The 16,495-nt window shown below is 35.7% G+C and overlaps 2 protein-coding genes across 2 annotated transcripts in view; both read right to left on the reverse strand.

The window, feature by feature from the left end:
* Positions 1-1,582: 1,582 nt before the first annotated feature.
* LOC144449645 (sulfotransferase 1C2-like) lies at positions 1,583-9,193 on the reverse strand. Its single transcript, XM_078140219.1, has 5 exons — positions 9,017-9,193; positions 7,663-7,913; positions 2,724-2,870; positions 2,285-2,483; positions 1,583-1,692 (listed from the first exon to the last, which is right to left on the reverse strand). Exons 1-5 carry the CDS (start codon positions 9,147-9,149, stop codon positions 1,583-1,585), a joined length of 840 nt encoding a protein of 279 aa, XP_077996345.1. The 5' UTR covers positions 9,150-9,193.
* A 2,756-nt stretch (positions 9,194-11,949) lies between these two features.
* Positions 11,950-16,495, reverse strand: part of LOC144449439 (uncharacterized) — a 37,498-nt gene continuing 32,952 nt past the window's right edge. Inside the window, exons 4-5 of the mRNA XM_078139971.1 lie at positions 14,088-14,229; positions 11,950-13,442 (exon numbers count right to left, since the gene is read on the reverse strand). Of these exons, the coding sequence (XP_077996097.1) occupies positions 12,829-13,442; positions 14,088-14,229 (756 nt within the window). The 3' untranslated portion in view covers positions 11,950-12,828. The remainder of the gene's footprint in view (positions 13,443-14,087; positions 14,230-16,495) is intronic.

Genomic DNA, 16,495 nt, shown 5'->3' on the forward strand with positions numbered 1-16,495 from the left:
GGACAATTTGATAAAATTCATGATTGTCCATCTGGGAGGACTCTATGAATAGTGGGACATTGCCTAGCAGCTCCATTCATTGGATGTGAAGTAAATCAACTATTAAAACTCTGAGAGATGTGACTGTGTTCCTCAGCTTATAACCTTTTAACTTTCAATACTTATAAGGCCAAATTAAAAAATAGTGTCTTTCTGGTAACCAGACTGACCTAGTTTAAGCCCCTGACCCTAAACATTTTTTTGCATGCAAAAAGGTAACATGTTAACGATTTACTTCTATTTCCGTGTAAATCTTCATGTCTTTGTCTCATCTGTGGTCACTTTTTTTTAAAGCTATTTCAGAGAGAAACCATGTCCCTTTAGACTACCAACAGTACAATCTGCATAACTTATTCGTCTACTTACCTTACATGTATAAATTGTCTTCATTTACTTTTTTTACACCTCATCAAACTCTCATGGAAGTATTGTGATTGACACGTTTCTTATTCGTATCTTTTGTGTCAAAGTATTTTTTTTATATAAAATAAAATTCCGACCAACCTACCTTATTTTCCGAGTTCCTTATTACAAAAGAGTTGAAAATGTTAGTTTCTTTGTTATTGCCAATAACAACACGTCCACGGCCGAAGCAGATTATATTTAAGAAAGTTTTTATTTGCATTTAGTAAAAATGTAAAAATGTAAAAATTTAAAAATGAATAAAATAAACACATACACAAACACGTACACAAAACAGAAATTGTATTATGCATCTGTACTCAAAAAGCTTAAACTCAAAAATTACTGGGCAGATCGGTCTAAAATTTGGAGGAAACATTCTTAGGGTGTTTAAATTAAATGACAGGATGACCCCATCGGTGATATGCAAATTAGGGATAAACATGTGTCTTTCTCATTCCAAAACTACTGAGCAGATTGGGCTGAAATTTGGTGGGAACATTTGAAGGGGTGTTTAGACTAAGACTTGTTCACGACATGATGATCCCATCAGTGATATGCAAATTAGATATAAAAATATGTCTTTTCGGTCGAAAATCTGTCATTCCAAAACCACTGAGCAGATTGGGCAGGAATTTAATGGGGATGTGTAGATGAAGCTGTATCCACAACATGATGATCCCATCAGTGATATCTAAATTAGGTCTAGAAATCTAAATTTTGGTCAAAAACTTATATCTTGAAACTGCATGGTGAATGGGGTTGAAACTTGTTGGGATGTTTCAGGATGTGTTATTCTGCAGTTAGTGTTGAAGACATTTTGACACAATTCGTCCTAGTAACCATGACCATGCCATTAGCAACAGTGAAATGATGATGCATATTACAAAGATAACAGGGGTAGGTAGGTAGGTAAGTGAATAAATATTCAAAGAATATATGCCTAACAACAGGACCACGCCCATAGCAATGGCTAAATAATGGGTTATATTGCAAAGATGAAAACTGGTAAGGGTAGGCAAATTAATAAAGATTTTCAAACGTGTATGCAAAGATGCCTAGCAACAAGACCACGCCCATATCGACAGCCAACTCTAATTGTGCTACAGTGTCATTGGCGGTATTTTTGTGCTGTACCATCTTACTCAAAATCAAAGTCTAATCCAGTTCCTTTCATCCATTCTGTGTAGCTTTTGTCAAAAAGTTCATTCTGTGCCACTGTAAAATAGTTCTTCCATCCACCAACTTTACCTGATTTCATAAAAGATAGAATTATATAAACCACTCATCAGTCACATTTTAAGCTAGAATGCACCTCTGGTGCGAATATCACTGAAAGTCATTCTCGCAAATCAGAGCTGTTATCTCTTCCACGTCACTGCGAAATCGCGTCTTGGATGGTGCCGTAAAAGAGGGTGTGGTTTTACGACGATGTGAAAATCAGAGTTCTTAAAATTTCTCCAAACATTCTCATATGAAAGCTGGCTTCTAGTACTTTTTGAAATAATAAAACTTGGGGGTTTAAATTTGCTGTCTTGTTTTCAGAGAAATCATCAATCTTTCATTTCCCATAGAGTAAACACAGTATTCGGCGGCCATATTGGATTTTAAAATGGCGTTGAATATAGCATTATGATCTCCATTTCAAAAATTTGTATGGTGACCCTATGATTTGAACTGAGAACGAATGTACTGGTATGTCGGTCATCCTCATATATAAACACTTCATTCTTTCTTGGCTTACCATAACATTAATGTATAACCTAATCACACAAAAATTGTTTTGGGTTATTCACAAACAATATCTTACAGCTGTTTTGATGTGTGTCAAAATTATAAATACCTTTTCCAGCAAAAGGTGTCCCTTCTGCCTTATCTAAATTACCAGTTATACCAAGAAGTGCGCACGTTGCGGCATCATTTGCCACCGGGTTATGTCTCATCTTCTCAATCGAACACAGATCAGCCAGTTTGTCTAATTCCCCCATGCTGAGATTTTTGCCGATGAACTGTGCGAGTTTCTGAATAACACTTTTGAAATCCTAGATACAGAAAAAAGACCATCAGTAACATTAGAAGTACACTTGTGTTTTTTTAATTCCCCTGACATCGAGTAACAGGCACTTTTATGTTTATAAGTTATAATGCCAACTCTGGACCACAACTTAGAAAGCTTCATCGCTGCGGGTGCTCCACATTGTTGTCACTTACACTGATGTATAAAACAAAAGCAATGTAGAGCGCAATATAAATCTGATGTAGGAATCGGCTCAATTACTTACTTCTATTTTCTCGGTATTATATTGATGTAATGTTTGTATTTTATTTTCTCGTTCGAGGATTGATCGCCTCTGCCTGTAGGAAAAGTTTTTAGTATGGGCGTACCGACGCGATATGCGACTACTTTGTTGTGCGACTAGTTTATCTGACTATATTAGACAAAAAAAAAGAAAGAAAATGTTCTGGTTGAACTGGACTTAATTATGTCATTGTGAGATTACCAAAAAAGAACCATTTGATAGACAGCTTGTAAGATTAATTCAAGTGCTTCACATCGCTGTAAGGGAGTGCAAACTATATGTATACGATGCATCTTTTAGTCGGGCAGCTTTTATGCGATTATGTCTCCAATTATATCAAAAGTACCTTTTTCATATCTTCATATTTCAAGAAGAGTATATTGTCATCGTTTCTTCTTTTCCAATAAGAAATCACATTATCATGCCATTTACCAGTATACATCCCTGTGAACAGATAGATAGTAGATAGATGGATGAATGAATGGAAGGATATATATATATATATATATATATATATATATATATATATATATATATATATATATCCTTCCATTCATTCATATATATATATATATATATATATATATATATATATATGGACAGAGATAGACAGACAGACAAAGTTAGATAGATAGATAGATAGATAGATAGATAGATAGATAGATAGATAGATAGATAGATAGATATAGATAGATAGATAGATAGATAGATAGATAGATAGATAGATAGATAGATAGATAGATAGATAGATAGATAGATAGATAGATAGATAGATAGATAGATAGATAGATAGATAGATAGATAGATAGATAGATAGATAGATAGATAGATAGATAGTTTTTCAAGTCAAAAAGCTAACAAAGTTACCTTCAAAAATGAGCCTGTGTTGGTAATATGGGCAAGAAATGATAAGAAAGCAACAAAGAGAGGGGGGAGAGAGAGGAGGGGAGAGAGAGAGAGAGAGAGAGAGAGAGAGAGAGAGAGAGAGAGAGAGGGGGGGGGGAGACAGACAGACAGACAGACAGACAGACGGACAGATACATTTTCTTTCTCGATTGGAAGTTTCAATTTTTATGATTTTCATCTATTGATTTATCACATTTGTTCTGTCATGAGTTATTGTGTGCATTACACAATGTGCAACATGCCAGGTCCAACCAATGAGCCATCTTATATTTTGTTTACTTGTTTGTTTGTTTTCTTTTTCTTTTTTCTTTTTTGAGAGAGCCATCACAATAAAAGAGCAACATGGCCGCATACGGCGCTGTTCAACATCCGGGTATTTATTCTCGACGGTTTGTCGTAAAAGCTGCAGCAGACGCCTGTCACATTTTTTGTATCATGAATACGAGAAAAAAAGTTATAGATTTCGAACTTTTGAATTATATTAACCTACACCACATAGGACGAATCAGGAAACAAACTAGAACTGTTTCGAAGTCAGTACTCTACTCGGTGGAAAGAATAATTTCAAAACGAGTTAAGGCTGAGGTGAGTTTACAATTTTTTGGATTCTGTCGTCTGCAACTTCGTGTACGGTGTAGTACTGGCGATTACTATAGTATTGGCACTAATAACTACTGCAACTAAAACGTTTACAGTTTAGTGACAATGACAAAGTTGCGTGCTAAACTGAAACGATTCATGCCTGATCAACTGACTTTCTGATTGTCGTGGCTGGTTACCACGTTAACATACATACTAGCAGTAGCATTGGGGGACGCGTGATGGCGACAGTCTGCGGAGTTTTACACTGGCTACAAATATGTACTATCTATTCTAGAACTCACGTAGCTGAGGTAGTGTAATAACTGTAGCTTTGTTATTATTTACAATACTTTTTTAATTCTTTTTTATGTTTTATTTTGTTACTCAACATTTTTTATTTTATTTATTATTTTCTTACGGGGTTTGCAAAGAAAACAAGGATCTGTCGGAGGGCCGAGAGTGAAACTGCTACAGTTACTGCAGTGCAGTGTCATACCTACGTATCCAAAACTGAAGAAAAAATAACACTGAAATATTTGACTTAAGTTTGAAATGATAAGGGATTTCTCAGTATCGAATTATTTATCAGATATTCGACTATCTGGCTTTCGTATTAGAATTTCACCCCAAGTCATTCTTTTCTTGACACAGCACCACTGTGTTACAGTGTGTAGAAACAGCAAGTACAGTCTCCTGACAATTGCTTTCCCAGAACAAATATGAACTTGACTAAGTATAAATGATCAAGGCATCACATCGACTCAGGCGAAAAATTTATAAAGTAATTATTCAATGAAATATATTCAAGGTACACTACTTCTAGAGATGTTTCTTTTGAAATGTCACCCTAAGGTATATCATCAACAGTTTTGCTGCATATTAAAAACTTAAATTTTTCCCTACACTACAGAACAAACACAGCAAGAACGAAGCAGAATGAGTGTTCTGTGCGCATGCGTAGAATGAAATGTTGTGCATTTATTGTAATGGTTGGTACTGAATAAGTAAATAGTTGCGTAATCCATACTGGTAAACACTATTGGAGCGTTGATATATATGTGATGACATTATTGCATACTCATGGCACTCACATTGAAACTGGAGGTCGAGTTTGTAGTAAACTGAACGAAGTAACCAATTACAGTGTCAGTGTGTGATGGATAACTACTGACATGTGCTGTTCATCCCTTCCCCAGCTGGAAGTTTAGCTATATTTTCAATAGAATTTGTCCATTTGACTATATGTTAGAAAGAGATCATAGAGAATGTACACATATATAGTTACTAGACCCAACTAAGGAAATATACAAAGTTATCTCCAAAATGAGCTCATTTTGAAATATGCAATTTAGTACCACATTGTCCCTGACACCCAACCTACGACAGCAGAAACCAAGCTTTTGGCTAGTAAGATAAAGTTTGATATATTGTTGCAACATGTTACTATAAGTTATTTAATGGGTCTTGTATTCACAGTAGGCTGGTGTTTCTCATGACTTTCACTGTGCGTTTTTGGAGACTTCCAGTGTTTACCCAATCTAAGTAGGGTGGTGTTTGTCATGACGTCCACTGTACATTTTTGGAGACTTCCAACTTATTTTCACTATGTTGATCTTGATTACAAAGTGATTATATCCGACAACTAAGGCACCGCTATTGTCTGATATGTCATATCGAACAACAAAAAGTGTTAAAAAGTGTGTTTCTATCTTAGTAGCTGACAGTTGAGTTTCCATTGTAGTATGAATGTGACCTGTGTGGTTTGAATGTGAGTGTGAATGAATACATGAAAATAAGAGATGGGGATGAAATGATATAATAATCAAGTCATCACCACAAGGAGAGGTGTACAGTAAATGAGAAATACGCATTAGTGCCAAGGTGTATTTCCCTATAACTAATGGTCGCTCAAAATTGGTGAGCTTTGACTGAAGAGATGAAATATACAAACCTGGAGATTCATGATCGTCTAAAACTGAATGAAGACAACCATCAAATCTTTCCGTAACTGATGAGGAAGATTTTTCGATCCAAGGAAACTGTTCTAACATGTTAAACATGGATACTATGCAGTCTTTGGGGTTACGTGCAAGATAGATAATCTGTTGAATAAAGGAAAACTAAGTATAAGCTGACTAACCATGGCCTCTTCATCCTGAGAGTTGACCTTGACCTTGTCCTTACATCATAGGTTAAAAACCCAAGGCAAATGTCACAACCAAATTATTTCATCAATATCACATACGCTATGTAGTACTCAAATGTTATTTTTCAAGTCAATCATTATAAACTAGGGATGTTTTTATAGAAGTGCATGTGTCCTGTGCATGTGACTTGTTGATGTAACTTTTAATCTTAATGGTTTATTTGTATAAGTAATGATTTTCGATAATTAGGCAATATCTTAAGTATGCAGACATCGATTTCATATAGTTTCATATAATTCTCCAATTATATGTAAAGGGTACATCATGTATGGAAGGCATTGCTCAGAATTTTGCATTCCAATAGTGTGTGTAGGAACAAAATTCTATGGATATGGTTACTGAATAGCAATCAGAGCTGTCATATTTGTAAAATACATATCTACTAAATTATGTCTATACCCTTTGTTAGAATATGTGGTACACGCAGGCAAATGTTTGAATGAATAGTACCATCCACAATATCCTTTTACATGGACTAATAAAACAATTCACAATTTATGCCAAAATTAATAGCCATTTCATACACTGTACAACGTGTACAACAACATTATAACTACTCAAGTAGTGTATAATCAAAAATATATACAGCGTATTCTAATAGATGAAACCGTAACTGTTAGTATGTGCGCTAACCTGTTGCCATGGTGAGGCATTGTGTGGGGTGTGGAGTAGCAACATCAGGGTCTCTGAGATGATTTACATTTTATACGATTTAAACAAACTCAGTACCGTTGTGCAGTGAAATGTTAATGTACCCATACAAAAACCATTGTGTGAGGTGTGGAGTAGCAACATCAAGGTCTCTGAGATGATTTACATTTTATATGATTTAAACAAACTCAGTACCGTTGTGCAGTGAAATGTTAATGTACCCATACAAAAACCATTGTGTGGGGTAGCAACATCAAGGTCTCTGAGATGATTTACATTTTATATGATTTAAACAAACTCAGTACCGTTGTGCAGTGAAATGTTAATGTACCCATACAGAAACCATTGTGTGGGGTGTGGAGTAGCAACATCAAGGTCTCTGAGATGATTTACATTTTATATGATTTAAACAAACTCAGTACCGTTGTGCAGTGAAATGTTAATGCACCCATACAGAAACCATCACATTAATCAAAAGTTACTGGATGATATAGATGTAGAAAGATCATTAAAATAAAAGCTTACTTACAAATTTACTCAAAATATACTCGACTTAAATATAGGTTATAACTTGCCTTTGGGTTTTTTGTATTTATTTGTGTTGGTAGCAAATCCGACGCAAAATGACTGCCTAAAAGTCTTGGTGATTTCATGCTAGGTATATCCACATCATTGTCAGGATGTTTTTTACTAATCACCAATGAAGGTTCATCTCCTTCCTCAGCAAAAGCAATTTCTATGAAGGCTACCCTAGTCTCGTCCGGTACTTCTTCATAGTTCCCGTTATTTAACATCGCTCGGACCAAGAATTTTAACCAGTGAGTCCCTAAAATTAAAATAAAAGCACAGTTGACAAAATAAGGAATGACATATTGTTTTAATATGTAGCTGCTAATTAATTACTTCACTTGGTTTGCAAGCATGTATAGAAGAAATCATACATCTGTGAATTTGACTTAAAGATATTTTAAATATGAAATTATATATGTTTACATGTACAGACAAAAAACCACACGTGTGTGTGTCTGTGTGTGTGTGTGTGTGTGTGTGTGTGTGTGTGTGTGTGTGTGTGTGTGTGTGGTGTGTATTAACATACTTTTGTGTCTCTGCATTTGTCTGTGTGTCACTGTGATTTTCATAGGACAGGTGTTTCTCACAAAGAACAAATGCAAAAAAATGTGGTTAGCACACAGAAAGGACATGAAGAAGACAAACCAAGAAAGTATAATGGCAGTACTTTATACCAATGTCTCGTGATCGTGAAAAGGAAAACTATGTACATCTACACTTTTCTGTGTTATAATTCTGTATTTAACCTACCTACCAAACTATAAATAAAAAGTCTTGTGTTTGCCCAAACAATTCTTTGAAGAACTTTTAGAAAATACAAAATGTATTAGCAGCCAACCCTATGGTTGGCTTGAAATTATATTTGCGATTAAACTTTAAAAGCCCAGTGTGAAAAAATGGCTGTGACCTTTGGTTTCAAAAAACGTATGACCATGGGTCAGTTACGATTACACCAGTGTCTTGTCTGCACTGATTACACAGACTAACTATACAACATTTTTGAAGGGTGACTGGGGGGGGGGTATTCTTTAGAATAGTAAAACAAAAATCACAAGAAGTGAAGACGGAAAAATGCAGCTGAAAAAAAAATTCTAACTTTTAATAGGGTCAAGGACAAAAATGGCTGCCCACCTTTTAGTTATCTAGGTCAGTCTCTATATTTAAAGGTGAGGTCTTAAGACTTTATTGAAGTAGAGATCGTGTCAAAAACCTTCTTCAAAGCAGACATACTTTGTAATACTAGGTCTTTACTGCTTTTACTTCTCTGCTAAAAAGTTTTGATGTGTTTTTCACTTTCGTTAACCATTTGGTGGTGAACAACATAGTTAAATGGTATGTTATTGATGTGTATGAACTAACCTGACTTTGGGTACGTGATTAAAAATAGATCATCTGGTCGAATTTCCATCGTTTGCAATTTCCCTTTAGGATCAAACATTGGATTATGCATACATTTCTTCTGCCATGCTGGATTTTCTCTGGTTACTGCCATTCTTGATTGACTAGTTCAGTTGTAGGACTCAGTCGGAAAAGTCACTGACCTCTACTTTAGGGTCAGTAACTGTATATATTAAGGACATCACAAGGGATATGGAGACCAAACAATAATATAACCTTTGTCTCGTTTAAGGCCCCCTAACTTTCTAATAGTGTGTTTAACTTTGGCACAGTCCTCAGGAGAAGGCCATATTTTAGAAAATTAGGGGAGGGTCACATTTTACATTCTTTCTCTTGAAATCTGTGATGAAGTTTTATTCACTTTCAAATTCACATCCTATACTATCAAAATGTACTCTTCACTAATATCAAACATGTCTGCAGGACTATACACTTTGTAAATCATTGTTTATTCACAGTCAACATTTCATGACATTCCAGTTTGTTTGGTTTTAAAATTCTGTTTAATATTAAAATCAAATATTTAGGTACATCTCACAGCTTGACAATCTGTTCTTGATAATTTGGTTGTTAAAGACCCATGATTCCATCCCAAGATCTCATACAAAAAATTTGTGTTATCTTATTAATGGAGCCATCACAGGATTTCATAGGATCATTTGTGTAGCACCAACCCTTTCTATAGCTCTCCCAGACAACTGCTTTTCTCACTCAAATGTTAACCAATAAATACTGTATTTTAACCAATATACAGTCAGCCAAACGATAGTGAAGTCATAAAATTTAACATCTTGTATATCACACACTGTCACGATGTTGACATGGTTAATAAAAGTGTATTAACCCAGTCATTGACATAATTGGCTCAAGGATGGCTACAATTTATATAAATCAGTTTATAGTAGGGAATTAGCATGTTAGGATACCAGATGACTGACTTTTGTGGTAACAGTCCAGGGAGAATGAACTGCATAATCCTGTCTTAGTATACTGTGGAGTCCTAAGAAATTCTTTCTCTATCCCTGATTGGAAGCTCAACATCGTAAATCGACTGTGAACCTTGTGTGGAACAGAATATGTCATGCATGTTAACAGTCATCAACATCACCTACAATTTCTAAATACATGAACAACTTATTCAAATGTTGTATTTCATACACTTTTATGTAATTTCATGGCAAACATGCATTATTAAATATCACGAAAATATGCATTGCATATTTAGTTAACTACAATATTGCTTGATATCAATATTGAATTTCACAAACTTGATATTGTTTTAAGTTATATAGCAACAATATTTTGTATTATAAGTCAACCGAGTAAGTTTTGATTTTCATTTTAAACATTGTTGACTCACTCAAGGACCTGGTATTGAATCACAGGCCTTTAAAGTTAACTTTTTAATGGGGTAACATGACAGCTTAATAATTTTTTCTGTTTTTCAAGTCAAAAAGCTAACAAAGTTACCTTCAAAATGAGCCTGTTGGAAATATGGGCAAGAAATTCACTTAGCTACCCATCCCTGTTGTTATCTTTGTAATATGCATAATCATTGCACTGTTGCTAAGGGCGTGGTCAGTTGCTAGGCCAGTTTTGTCAATAACAATAAATGAGGAATAACACCTCCACAAACATCCCCCACCAAGTTGCTGCTACATTCCGCATGTAGTTTTCGAGATATACATTTTTTGACCAAAATTGAGATTGTAGACCTCATTTGCATATTGCCAATGGCATAATATTGAGAAACCACCTTCATCTATGCATGCCCAGATGAATCACAAATGGGAGTGTTCACATTTGTCCAGGGAGGGAGGGAGTGAAAGATATTAGGGGGGGGGGGGGATGCACAAATTTTTCCAAGGCAATTTTAACGGGGTACATTTTCATGTATGAGGAGGGCAGCATGAAAAAATTCTGACATCTTTTGAATGCTTGCACTCCAGACCAGTACAACCTTCCTAGCAACCCTCCGTGAATAAAATTACAGATCATCTAAGAGAAATAGGTAAAATACTTCACGATTTGTCACACACACACACACACACACACACACACACACACTCTCTCTCTCTCTCTCTCTCTCTCTATCTCTCTCTCACTCTCTATCTATCTATCTCTCTCTATCTCTCTCTCTCCCTCTCTCTCTCCATGCAACTTGTAGATGGATCGAAAAACATTGATAATTCTGTAGAGATAATATAATCTAGATATATAGATGGATGGAGGGATGGATGGTTAGATCGTTGGGTGGATGGATGGATGAATGGTGGACAAAAGAAAGGGCAGACGGCCAGACAGACACAGACAGATCAATCAAAATAGTCTGATCCACAAGAAAACGACACAAAGTGGTTTTATTTTTCAAAATTCGACTCTGCTTTATTGTGTTGTATTGTATTGTACTTTACTGTACTGTACTGTATTGTATTGTACTTTACTGTTCTGTACTGTACTGTACTGTACTTTATTGTATTGTATTGTACTGTATTTTATTGTGACATTGGGAACGGTCAATGGAAAGTCTAACGTGGCATTACATGTACATTGTACATGTGTTTGTTGTTGGGAGTTGGGATAGCAAGGAAACTGAAATCTCTCTGGAAATACCAGTACTGTAGTTTTCACCGTTTAAATGTGGACTAATATAATAAAAACCATAAAGATATATATTGGGGCCAATAGTTTAACGATGTTTATACTTGTAATGGTAAAAAAAAGTTCAGCTATTATTTCTCTCGTACAAAAGTCTTATTCAGAACTTTTATGTGTCAGCCGAAAATGTTCAAGTTGGTCAGCACAGGGTTTGACGTAGATGGCGCTCTGCTAGATCATAGCCTCGCGGCAAAGTATGATGCATCTCAGTACCAGTGTGACTAGAGGCGTCTGTACGTTAGATATTTGACAAATAGTACATATTTGATTATATATTTATCTCATCTGTAACAGTAACAAATTCGTTCAATGTCTCCATTTGTACGAGGGATAAGGCACAGTTGACATCTGTTACGTGACGTAAATCAAATTTCCAACTTAACAAGTGTGAAGAAAACTTAAGTGTTTGAACTTTGACCTAATTGCATTTATTGAAGACAAAATCCACGGCAAAACGAATACTCAATAAGTCGAAAGCTTTCGTGAACGCTTTCGTATTCGCAGCTGTGTTAAAGTGGTTGAAATAACTTTCACAGTATAAGTTTTATGTTTGAGTGAATCATTGGAGGGAAATCAAATCGATTCTAATAAAGTGATATGAATAACAAATATAGACTTGCCTTCTAGTAAAATCGTATTTGTATTACAGTAGTGTTTAATGCTGATAATGCTGTCCTAAATCTCTCACCCTTCGGGGTTATTAATACTCAGCGAAGTGAGAAAAAAAAAAGATTGAACAATGCCATAATTTCATTGTAGTTGTTAAAGTTTCAAGCAGCGTAGGATCTTCGAAATCATGACAATCAAAATCACCCTTTGTGTAAAACTTAAGACACACCATGCATCCTGTGCCAGTATCAGGATTTCTGTATAATAAGTACATGTATATATATATATATCTGGTCACCTTAATATAAAAAGCTTCGATAAATCGAAGAGTTCACAAAGAAAAATAATATAGAATTAACTTCCAAATTGATGCCTATCCAAATAAAACTTTCTGAAATTGCACAACGTGAAAACCAATCCATAACCGCTATACAGCGCCCTCACACTATTTCAGTTCCCGTACATCACTTGAACACCAAACGCACTGAAAAAAACAGGCAATGTTATCAGCTAATAAAACCGGTATCTGGAGAAGAAAGAGTTGTATATTCTAAGTCTGGAGAAATAACATCACTTTCTTCCTGACGATACATATTTGCGAAGGCAAGAGCTTGTGCGGCGCCATATATGACTTCTGGCAAGGTAGGGGACACAGGGGGAGACTGCAAAAGCGTCTCCAAGCCACTCTCTGCATTAACGCAGTCTGTAGTTGTCTGTTCCTCTTTTACATGCATGTCAACATTAACATGACTATTGTCTTGTTGTGGACAGACCGTATTAATATCTGTCAAACCGAGTTCAGTTGTCTCGAAATCCAGAAAATGGTTAAGTCCTTGTAATGTATTTTGTTCGCTGCAATTTGGTAGGTTGTCACTGGGCGTTTTCATGGGAAAATTCATGCCGGGATTGTTCCAGGATAATTTCTCTGCATTTATACGACTTGCGTTCCAGCCGGTTACGCTGTATGGATGAGCCCACTGCTGTTGGTATAGTTTAACATCGGCTGTACGTTTGAGTTTCATTTTGAGAGCTTTCATGGAATGTTCTTGGCCGTACATGTGTTGGTATTCCACTATCGGTTGTTTTGGTTCAAGTTTGGGACGACGCCCTAATTTAATACCTTTAAGAAATATAACAAGGAAAAGAAAAGAAACCATTTATTACTATCATAGCCTTGCCCATATAGTAGTTGGTCAGATGAATATTAAAGTCAGCGATGATTAACTACTAGCAAATGAAGGCATATTTTGACTTTCCAACGAACCCGTCATGGTCGTTTCCATTTAGTAAGTAGCACGCCACCAAGAGGCCAGGCGTTGTAAAAGATGCATTCGTCCGTTGCACATATTTAGAAGTAAATCACGTAGCGTTTTGACGACCAAAGTACAAACAGAATACCTTTATTACAGTATCTGTATTGACGCGTGTCGCTACTGGTTTTGTCTTGCTAGTGCGAAACCAACCAAAACGTCAGTACTATCACCTATCAGGATAAGTGACTAAATTTTAACCACTTTATGCCCAAAGTATTCACACCGAGCGCAATTATTGTTCGTAGATTTTCATGTTGGCTTTCGTGTACTTTCTTGATTTCGAAAATTATTGTCATAAACGACACAGGTTAAGCCTATTGGCATATGGGCGACGGTCACCATAGACTCGAACACCTGGTAACACGTACAGCTTATGTAGCAAAACAATCACACAACATGTATACATGTAATAACTAAAACTATTACTTAAAGACTAATCTGGTTTATCTTACCTTCAGGAGACATTCCTAAGGCGAGACAACGATAAAATCGACAATATCGACAAGAATTTCTTGTATCGGGAGTTATACAACAATTGCCACTCTTTGCACACATGTATCTAGCGCCCTCTCGTATACTTCTTCTGTAGAAACACTAGAAATTGAAGGAAAGATGAGGCTATATTATAACATGACAACATGGATATTGTATACCATTGTATACAAGCATTATTAAACTTCATTGCATGCCTCTGTGTCAAACAACGGATTTCTTAAATAGCGCCCTTTATGAAGTGCACGTGAATATTATTTTTCAGTGCAATAACCTGGAAATAGAGAAACAGAGAGTTTGTGCACATCTACAAACTTGCTATAGATATACGAAAAACTAATAAAACGTTAGTATCTAGTACTCAACATTGAAAATGAAACATTTGAAATAATGGGATGTTAGCACCTAGCAGAAAGGTAACCTACCATGGAGCCTAGTGACCTTAGTAATATTTAGCAGCGAATACTGGTTATAGTATGTAGCGATACATCAATACAACACAGCGTCGTGAACTTTGATCATAAACCAAATATGATATCTCTTGTGGTCGGACTTAAAAACATTTTGAATTCATGGTAGCCGATAGCAGGAAATTGTCAGGAAAAAGGAAATACAAAGTAATGCGATAAAACATCAATATAAAGTCACGTAGGTTAAATTATGGGGGGGGGGTATGAAAAAACTACTCTATATTGACATGTGTCAACGCTACGGATCGTCTAAATCTTCAAGTTATCAATTATTTCTACAAACAGCCAAAGATCTAGAGGTTATCATGTGTCACCATTATTTGTACATGGTATACAAACATTGTATATGTGGTGTATATGAACACAGTGCTAGTTCGATCAAGAGTCAATACCGTACATAGCTTCTGTGCTCCCTCGTACACTTTCCTTCTTATTCTTATTAATACATGAAAATGTAAAGAAACAGGTACAAGTGCTCAGTTGCTGCCACCGTCTGGGTTTTTTTTATATATAAATAATTAGCAAAAGTTGCCCGATCCTTCGATGGGTCGCTGTGTATGTTACAAGAATCACGACTGGGATTCCGGAGAGTGCGTTCCATCGACATATTCACTTTCAAAGCACAACCACCGTGAAGCAGAAACTGAGTACATGACTGGATGGATGGATGGGAGGCTAGTATTATTAAGAACTAATGTATTCACCTGTTGTGATTTTCTATATATCTTCTATTTTAGACTCAAATACAAACATGTCAACTTTGCAGATATACAGTGTTTGCTAAACACACATGTCAATACAGTATTTTATCTGTGGTTGATATCTGAGTGTTAGGACCGTTCTCGCAAACTAATGCATTTCTTTTGCTTTTTCTGATTGTTTACTTGTCGCAAAGAGGCTAGATAGTCCTATGTACAGCCTCTCCCTTGTATTTAAAATGATGACACGTTATACTCTCTGAATTGTGTGGCAACATTACATAATAAACTAGTAAGCCTCGTGTTTCTTATTTTATGAGTTATAATTATAGTGTTACATTATTAGTCGAAAAGGACGATCGTCTCTCAAAATGTAATATTCTTTCTAGGTATTAGAGCTTATTTAAGTTGCAAGGCTACGAATTCACTCACTATCATGACTATGCAACCAGCATCGGGAAAGTTAATGCGGCACTAAGTAGTCATTATCAATTTCAACATATTCAATTGGCTATACCAAGTACTCGTGTCTCGCTATATCTATAATTGAAATTTGAGTTTCATATTATGATAGATCACAGTCCGTTAGTTTCCATCTCCATCGTTTGGGTGCATGCTACACCACCGTACATGTCGTTCTACTTGCATATCCAGCCTCAAAATTGTCATCCAATAATACTTAGCTCCAAGCCCCTTCTGAGAATAAACCTAGATAATTATGTAAATCGTGGGGTAAATTACAGTACTCGTACATGTTGTAAAGTATGCACATTTCATTAAAGAACGATATTTATTCGTATATTTGTACTCACAGGAGATTTAATTGCATCAAATCAAACAAGACAGTAGATAGTGTCAACGCATTTGATTCCACGTTCTCGACAAAATGCATTCAATACCTTTACATCGTCATTAGAATATAGAATACAAAAATAAATCGGGGCAGAAGATATTTGCCCAAGTCAGACTTTAGACACACACAAACAAAACATTTCAATGGACACTCTAAAAGTTGGGGCATATAGATTGACTAAGTAAACAAAAATAATATATAAAAATATAATGTTATCAAAACCAACGCAATATTAGATCAGTAAGGAAGACACAGAACATCAAGTGATACACGTCAGCCTCAGGTCTTATTTTCTGTCTGGGTGATCGACCACGCCAGTGGAAAGATTTGCCGACGAGAAATGCGTA

Source organism: Glandiceps talaboti, chromosome 18, assembly GCF_964340395.1.
Source record: "Glandiceps talaboti chromosome 18, keGlaTala1.1, whole genome shotgun sequence".
Taxonomy (NCBI): domain Eukaryota; kingdom Metazoa; phylum Hemichordata; class Enteropneusta; family Spengelidae; genus Glandiceps; species Glandiceps talaboti.